This window comes from Mizuhopecten yessoensis, unplaced genomic scaffold (assembly GCF_002113885.1).
Source record: "Mizuhopecten yessoensis strain PY_sf001 unplaced genomic scaffold, ASM211388v2 scaffold8811, whole genome shotgun sequence".
NCBI lineage: Eukaryota > Metazoa > Mollusca > Bivalvia > Pectinida > Pectinidae > Mizuhopecten > Mizuhopecten yessoensis.
In genome coordinates, this window is record NW_018407733.1 from 164,500 (window position 1) to 173,888 (window position 9,389).

The following is a 9,389-nucleotide window of genomic DNA, read 5'->3' on the forward strand; positions in this document are numbered from 1 at the left end:
TTCCGGGTCTACCGTAGCATCATTATACAATCTACCGTTATATTGAGTTGGTTATATTGCTGATTCACTGAGGCTGCCGTAAAGAAATCCTACTCGAGGTGTGGAGGGTCCAGATCTGTTGATGGCTGTGGGCTATCATACCATTGTACCATAGGTGTGAAGTACAAAAATGTAAGTGATGAGCCTTGGTGTTTGTAATATCAGGGCTTCAGCACCATATATGAGACATTACTTATTCATTGACCTACCGCTACTGCATTCTCAACTCATCTGGACAATATCGCCAATGTTTAACGTGTATATTTTATAGATTTTTAATCAACGGGGCATATTTACTGCTCGTTTTGTTCCGGGGAGTACGTATCTTTTTAGTACTGTTCACCCCAACACCTGGATATTGTCCTGGGAAGTATCGGTTTTCCGATAAACACAATATGAAAGTATTATTTGTTGTTTGAGAGAAACATGAACTTGCATATATATGGGATTAAACATAATTTAGCGAATTTCTGATCGAGGCACAACCACTCCTATTTACAAAAAAACAATAGCAGATGACGCGTAAAGGCTTCTGTAATTTAAAATGCGACGTAAAGAAGGCACGATTTGTTTTACATTTATATACGTACCGAACTAATTAAGAGAAATACAGGAGCCTAAGGTGAACGGGTTCTGCTGCAGCAGTCACGAAAAAGAGTTCGATTCTTGTTTGTTTTGTTTTGGTTTGTTTTTTCTTCTTGTTTTCTTTCTTCAAATACTCAATTATAAAGAGCTTTAAATCTGTAAAATATTTTGCAAGACGTCGAAGATTTGTTGAAGACGACAAAAAATAGAATTTCGCAAAAGGACCAATGGTAATAAAATACTTTAAAAGGGCTGGTCGGGGAAAAAAATACAAAATAAATGGGTCTAAATGCGTTAGCTGGCCTTCCGAAAGTTATACCACGGCAATATGATGGTCGAGTTCTGCTTGCAATGTCCACTTTTGAACACTGAAATATCGGGGAAGCCCCGCGTAAATTTAGCGCAGATCTATTTATATATGTCACGTGGTTGTTTCGAAAGTGAGGCAGTGAAGATAACAACAATAGCACGGTCATGGTCAACTAGCGGACAAGACAGCAATACTATACGTAAATAATTGTTTTCAAAGGTCATGTATGATGCAAGTGTAATATTCCTACCTATATGTTGTTGTTATATATAACGGTATTGATACCTCGTGCCTGTCATGACTTTTGCATGCATCTTTTTCTTTCGACGCGATGTTTACATTTGGCCTTGTTGATGACGCGCGAGCGGTAAAATAACATCACTGATCTGGGTCAATTGAGAGTTTTAGACTGTCAGATGACGATTTAGGATTTCTTTACCTATAAGTATAATTTTTACTCTTAGGGAGTGAATTTTAGCAAAATTTGTATCGGTATATTTCATAAAAAGGTATTCTAAACATGTGTATGCCATTTTAGCAAATATGACATTTTTTCCCCGACCAGCCCCTTTAACTACATTGTACGTATAACCTTGTTCGCCAAGCCTCTTTGTGACAGTTACAGATAACTAAATAATCATAAAGTTAACCCTCTTGACTTTAAAGTTTGGGTTGTAAATCGTGCAACGTGCTCAAACTGATAACGTGATGTTTTTATGCGTCGAACAGGTGTAAATTTTTTACTGCCAAAGTTACCAGGGGGGAAAACTGGAACATTCGGCAAGTTTCCCTTTGAGAAGACGCTTTCGCACACCTACCGTCGCGTGGGATCAATACGTCACGTGTTATAAAATGAAATACCAGGATGTAGACACGAGTCCGGTGGGAATACGGAAATTCCTCTCGCATGTCACCTGATAAATCGCCTCGTCATACTTGTCTGTTGAAATATTTAATATCTGTTACGGAATCCGCGGGGAAAGCTGTGCCGGAGTTTATATCCCCCCTGTCACGAGCAGTCTCAATTCTGATAAATAAACTCGGTAATATATCATGGAGCTAAGAATTCCGCTTTGTAGACAAATTCATAATTGTTTGAATTATCTCCCTAGGGGGTCACGATTTGGTAATGTTTCCTCACAACCAATTCGTCCTCCCCATGTCAGGCAACCTTCCTGTAACATTAGATAGACTTATATTCCTACATCAGGAGGAATGTTAGAACGTATTGACAGGCAGAGCTATTTAGAAATCTAAAATGTAGGGATGGAACTACTTAATTAAACCTTCAGCACACGCTCGATTGTTAATAGACAGATTTCCAGTCTAACACATTTATTTTGTATTTCACAAATCATAAACTAATCCCCGTGTATTACTGCTCTTCATTTACTATAACGGTTTCTGCCTATATCAGTATCACTACGAAATTGTTTTTATCTGTAGATTTTTCATGAAATTAAAAAAACAACTATCAAACCGTTAAAGTGTAAAGCAATGTCCGCAACCAGTCAGATCATTGCAAAATCCTGTGTGTCATCAAATATAAGGATGTATACACTGTGGTCATGTGATAGTAATGACGTCACTTCCGCGTTCGTTGGATGTCTCAGATCCTAAATGGAAGTTGAACTCTTCAAATCTATTTCTAAAATAAAATAAAGAAATCTACAATAGCTAAACTGAAGAACTGAACTCAGATTCGATAAAAAGGCAATAAGTGGAACCGATATGACAGCAAAACGAAAGAAATGACCTCATTAACCCCGCGGAATAGAAAAAAAAAATCACAATGCTTGAAAACGGACATGATCATAATTTAAGAAATACTTAAGTCTCAGTCATTTGACTTTCAACAAAGATAATGTCCATAAGATTGGGTTCGTTTTATGAGTTCTGGTACAATTATACACAGTTGTTTCATGTCTTATCAGTCAACTGTCAAACTTATTTCTCCCAAGAAGTTCGGACCTACCAGAGGAACTATTTCTCCGGTAAACATTCCTCTTGTGGTTCCTAACTCCTCGGCAAACTAGTTTTCACTTTTGACTGATCAGGCACGAAACATGACCAATGACAAACGAGCAGTTAAGTAAGGAATTAACGTTCAATGTCATTACGCATTTCCAATTCCTACTCCCTTTATACATGTACAGTTTAGTGCTTATTGAGTCACGGATTTCAATTCCTACTCCCTTTATACATGTTAAGTTTAGTGCTTATTGAGTCACGGATTTCAATTAACTACAACAAAAGTTCAATAAGTGCATTCGGTTACAAAGGGTTACAAACAGCAATGTATCACGTGCTCAGTCAACAGTCGCACAGTACCAAAACTTGGTGTGCTGCATTTAGTAATTTTAGAAGGAAAACAGTAAAAACTGCTAAATATGCTATTGTACAGCGAGTCATTAAAAAAAATCATCAAATGCATTCATCCTTCTCAAGCAGTTCAGTCTTCTGAGGGTGGTGTTGATGATTTTGTTAAAGCATATTGTTCTCTGGTATCAAAGCTATGAGCGACAAACAGGCACTTGCAGAGAAAAAGAATTACTATTGCACCAAATTGTTTTTGATACAATGAAGAACTAATGAGACATAAGAAGAAGCAATGAAAGAGATGGCGCATGACTTAGTTGACCGTGTACCGGTTCAAAAAAACAACAAAAAAACAAGGGTTTGTCCAACATGTTCAACAATTATTCCCTTGCTAAATCAGCACCATTAAAGCAATGATGTCGTGATATGTATTGCGGAAAATGATATTTCATGACTGCTAACATCTAACATTTCCGAAAAAAAGACTGAAATGGTCAGCAATGTCATATCGTCATATTAAATTCACCTTAGGCTTTAAACTGATCAATTTACGAACAACATTTGAAAATAGTGGCAGATACTACTACAATGCAGTAGATAATGGACAAATATACAAGGTAGTGGGCCTTTCGAAAGAAACGCTCCACAGCACGGTAGTTGGCATATCGCAAGGAAGGCTCCACAACAAGGTAGTGGGCCTATCGCAAGGAACGCCCCACAACAAGGTAGTGGGCCTATCGCACGGAACGCTCTCCACAACAAGGTAGTGGGCCTCTCGCAAGGAACAGGTATTGGGCCTATGGCAAGGAACGCTCCACAACAAGGTAGTGGGCCGATGGCAAGGAACGCTCCACAACGAGGTAGTGGGCCTTTCGAAAGAAACGCTCCCCAGCACGGTAGTTGGCATATCGCAAGGAAGGCTCCACAACAAGGTAGTGGGTCTATCGCAAGGAATGCTCCACAACAAGGTAGTGGGCCTCTCGCAAGGAACAGGTATTGGGCCTATGGCAAGGAACGCTCCACAACAAGGTAGTGGGCATATCGCAAGGAACGCTCCACAACAAGGTGGCGGGCCTATCGCAAGGAACGCTCCACAATAGGGTTATGGGCCTATCGCAAGGAACGCTCCACATCAAGGTAGTGGGCCTATCGCAAGGAAGGCTCCACATCAAGGTAGTGGGCCTATCGCAAGGAAGGCTCCACATCAAGGTAGTGGGCCTATCGCAAGGAAGGCTCCACAGCACGCTAGTTGGCATATCGCACATATCGCAAGGAACACTCCACAACAAGGTAGTTGGCCTATCGCAAGGAAGGCTCCACAACAAGGTAGTGGGTCTATCGCAAGGAATGCTCCACAACAAGGTAGTGGGCCTCTCGCAAGGAACGCTCCACAACAAGGTAGTGGACCTATCGAAAGAAACGCTCCACAGCACGGTAGTTGGCATATCGCAAGGAAGGCACCACAACAAGGTAGTGGGCCTATCGCAAGGAAGGCTCCACATCAAGGTAGTGGGCCTATCGCAAGGAAGGCTCCACATCAAGGTAGTGGGCCTATCGCAAGGAAGGCTCCACAGCACGGTAGTTGGCATATCGCAAGGAACGCTCCACAACAAGCAAGGTTATTGGCCTATCGCAAGGAACGCTCCACAAAAAGATAGTGGGCCTATCGAAAGAAACGCTCCAAATCAAGGTAATGGGCCTATCGAAAGAAACGCTCCACAGCACGGTAGTTGGCATATCGCAAGGAAGCCGCCACAACAAGGTAGTGGGTCTATCGAAGGGAACGCTCCACAACAAGGTAGTGGGTCTAGCGAAAGGAACGCTCCACAACAAGGTAGCTGGCCTATCGAAAGGAACGCTCCACAACATGGTAGTGGGCCTACACGGTAGTGGGCCTATCGAAAGAAACGCTCCAAATCAAGGTAATGGGCCTATCGAAAGAAACGCTCCACAGCACGGTTGTGGATATATTTTGAAAATAGTGGCAGATACTACTACAATGCAGTAGATAATGGACAAATATACAAGGTAGTGGGCCTTTCGAAAGAAACGCTCCACAGAACGGTAGTTGGCATATCGCAAGGAAGGCACCACAACAAGGTAGTGGGCCTATCGCACGGAACGCTCTCCACAACAAGGTAGTGGGCCTCTCGCAAGGAACAGGTATTGGGCCTATGGCAAGGAACGCTCCACAACAAGGTAGTGGGCCGATGGCAAGGAACGCTCCACAACGAGGTAGTGGGCCTATCGAAAGAAACGCCCCACAACAAGGTAGTGGGCCTATCGCAAGGAAGGCTCCACAGCACGGTAGTTGGCATATCGCAAGGAACGCTCCACAACAAGGTAGGGGGCCTATCGCAAGGAACGCTCCAGAACAAGGTAGTGGGCCTATCGCAAGGAAGGCTCCACATCAAGGTAGTGGGCCTATCGCAAGGATCGCTCCACAGCAAGGTAGTGGGCCTATCGCAAGGAACGCCCCACAACAAGGTAGTGGGCCTATCGCAAGGAACGCTCCACAACAAGGTAGTGGACCTATCGAAAGAAACGCTCCACAGCACGGTAGTTGGCCTATCGAAAGGACCGCTCCACAATAAGGTAGTGGGCCTATCGCAAGGAACCTTCCACAACAAGGTAGTGGGCCTATCGAAAGAAACGCCCCACAACAAGGTAGTGGGCCTATCGAAAGAAACGCTCCACAACAAGATAGTGGGCCTATCAAAAGAAACGCTCCACAACATGGTAGTGGGCCTACAAGGTAGTGGGCCTATCGAAAGAAACGCTCCACATCAAGGAAGTGGGCCTATCGAAAGAAACGCTCCACAACAGAGAGTGGGCCTATCGAGAGAAACGCTCCACAACAAGATAGTGGGCCTATCGAAAGAAACGCTCCACAACAGGGTAGTTGGCCTATCGAGAGAAACGCTTCACAACAAGGTAGTGGGACTATCGAAAGAAACGCTCCACAACAAGGTAGTGGGCCGATCGCAAGGAACGCTCCACAACAAGGTGGCGGGCCTATCGCAAGGAACGCTCCACAACAAGGTAGTGGGCCTATCGAAAGAAACACTCCACAACAAGGTAGTGGGCCTATCGAAAGAAACGCTCAACAACAAGGTAGTGGGCCTATCCTAAGTAACGCTCCACAACAAGGTAGTGGGAATATCGCAAGGAAGGCTCCACAACAAGGTAGTGGGCCTATCGCAAGGAACGCTCCACAACAAAGTAGTGGGCCTATCGCAAGGAAGGTTCCACATCAAGGTAGTGGGCCTATCGAAAGAAACGCTCCACAACAAGGTAGTGGGCCTATCGCAAGGAACGCTCCACAACAAAGTAGTGGGCCTATCGCAAGAAACGCTCCACAACAAGGTAGTGGGCCTACAATTTAGTGGGCCTATCGAAAGAAAAGCTCCACATCAAGGTAGTGGGCCTATCGAAAGAAACGCTCCACAACAGGGTAGTGGGCCTATCGAGAGAAACGCTCCACAACAAGGTAGTGGGCCTATCGAAAGAAACGCTCCGCAACAGGGTAGTTGGCCTATCGAGAGAAACGCTCCACAACAAGGTAGTGGGGCCTATCGAAAGAAGCGCTCCACAACACGGTAGTGGGTCTATCGCAAGGAACCTTCCACAACAAGGTAGTGGGCCTATCGCAAGGAACCTTCCACAACAAGGTAGTGGGCCTATCGAAAGGAACGCTCCACAACAAGGTAGTGGGCCTATCGCAAGGAACGCTCCACAATAGGGTTATGGGCCTATCGCAAGGAACGCTCCACAACCAGGTAGTGGGCCTATCGAAAGAAACGCTCCACAACAAGGTAGTGGACCTATCGCAAGGAACGCTCCACAACAAGGGAGTGGGCCTATCGAAAGGAATGCTCCACAACAAGGTGGTGGGCCTATCGAAAGAAACGCTCCACAACAAGGTAGTGGGCCTACAAGGTAGTGGGCCTATCGAAAGAAACGCTCCAAATCAAGGTAATGGGCCTATCGAAAGAAACGCTCCACAACAAGGTAGTGGGCCTATCGAAAGAAACGCTCCACAACAGGGTAGTGGGCCTATCGAAAGAAACGCTCAACAACACGACAGTGGGCCTATCGCAAGGAACGCTCCAAAGCAAGGTTATTGGCCTATCGCAAGGAACGCTCCACAAAAAGATAGTGGGCCTATCGAAAGAAACGCTCCACAGCACGGTAGTGGGCATATCGCAAGGAAGGCTCCACAACAAGGTAGTGGACCTATCGCAAGGAATGCTCCACAACAAGGTAGTGGGCCTATCGCAAGGAACGCTCCACAACAAGGTAGTGGGCCTATCGCAAGGAAGGCTCCACATCAAGGTAGTGGGCCTATCGCAAGGAAGCTCCACAACAAGGTAGTGGGCCTATCGCAAGGAACGCTCCACAACAAGGTAGTGGGCCTATCGCAAGGAAGGCTCCACAGCACGGTAGTTGGCATATCGCAAGGAACGCTCCACAACAAGGTAGTGGGCCTATCGCAAGGAACGCTTCACAGAGACCACCTTCCTATTTGTTTATTTTGTCACATCGGATAACGAGATGCCTATCATGCTGGGCTTGTCCGCTGCATTTTCAAACGACTAGATTACGTCTACGGGTCGGCCGGTGATGGCCTGAGTCATACATGTGATGTATTTTATAGAACGACAAAAGTTTGTTGAACTGTGAACTACTACCTCAGGTGATAAAATGCTCGTGATAATTGTTACACAATTGATTAACAAATATGAAATGATTATTAGAGGTTTACATGAAATAATGAAATGAAGATTATCACTTGTAGTCAAAAGATACAAATGCAACTTTATAAAGAGTTTCTAGTAGTTATCATTTTCTTTTTTGCAGCATTTCTATTTATGTTTCAGAACACTATGGATATAGATTTTGATCTTACCACTGATGGATCCAAAATGGAGGAAATAACAACATGGTGCAATATATTTATATTATTTATTTATTTATTTATTTTCCATCGCCTTCATTTCTTGTAATTTTTTACGGTGTCAAAATAAAAAATGGTGGTGTTTTTTTCAAAAAATAAGTAAAATAAGTCAAATGTGTAAAAATATGCAAATTTGGATATGACTGATGACAAGTAAAAGGCGGAACTCTGACCCAAATTATTTTACAACTTGAAGTATTTAAGATTGTACAAATTGTTGAGTTTTCCTGGGACATAAAGCACTATGCGTCTGTTTGTATTTGGAAGCGGTATTATTCCGACCATCAAGTAGCTCTGTTTAAAACAAATGACAAATATAAATCTTTTGCTTTTGATTGTCCATATATTTGCTTTACATAAGTGTTTAGTTTACCAGATCCTTCAGCCTCACTATAATTTATTGTATGTTACTTCTAAAATTGTATTTTGCAATTATATTACATAGACGTAAATAACTGTGTGAATTTGTTTTGAGACAGGAATTGAATTCGATGACCATAAATTGTGTCCAATCTATTCGACTCTGACAATAAAATATATATCATTAAAGTGAAACACCACCATTATATAAATTCGTTGTCACTTTCTATGGCTAGTAATCGCAATGCCATTTCCAGTCGCAGGTTTACCGTTAATTTTAACTAGACTATTTATTACTCTAGCCGTTTGAATTTGACACTTTAGCTGAAATTGCTTTTTATATTAAGATGTAAATTTTACCAGAGTGGTGTGTTTGAAACAATATATTTAGATAATGGTATCTCTTTACACGCATATAGAACCATCCTATTATACTTTCTATGCATTTTGATATCATCGAATCGAGTTTTCCGGTTTATGACTTTCCCTTTTCCAGTAGTCAAGTTCATTTCAAATTTATCAGTTTGCAGCATATATTTCAATGAATTCATATCAGAAAGGAAATTGATATCGAGTTGCAATACAAGCGTATATATATTTTTGATATGGTAACTGTGACGGGATTTCCGTCACCGGTCACGTGGTCACAGTCTATCGTCAGGCTGCACACCACCAACTTGAAAACATCTATATAGAATTATTTGTAACATTTGCTTCGTGGCAGAGCACCATTTATCCATCCGATAAAGTCATATCATTCTTGAATAAAAACAATCCGATGCAATTTGAATTTCATTATATGTCTCATTTCATCCCAGT

The 9,389-nt window shown here is 42.7% G+C and overlaps 2 protein-coding genes across 2 annotated transcripts; both read left to right on the top strand.

Annotated features, from left to right (window-relative positions):
- The first annotated feature begins 4,052 nt into the window (after positions 1 to 4,052).
- On the top strand, positions 4,053 to 4,911 carry LOC110456610 (skin secretory protein xP2-like). Its single transcript, XM_021507444.1, has 2 exons — positions 4,053 to 4,246; positions 4,374 to 4,911. Exons 1-2 carry the CDS (start codon positions 4,053 to 4,055, stop codon positions 4,909 to 4,911), a joined length of 732 nt encoding a protein of 243 aa, XP_021363119.1.
- A 516-nt stretch (positions 4,912 to 5,427) lies between these two features.
- On the top strand, positions 5,428 to 6,639 carry LOC110456611 (skin secretory protein xP2-like). The gene is made up of 2 exons (XM_021507445.1): positions 5,428 to 5,776; positions 6,080 to 6,639. The coding sequence occupies exons 1-2, from the start codon at positions 5,428 to 5,430 to the stop codon at positions 6,637 to 6,639; spliced, it is 909 nt and encodes a 302-aa protein (XP_021363120.1).
- The last annotated feature ends 2,750 nt before the right edge of the window (positions 6,640 to 9,389 follow it).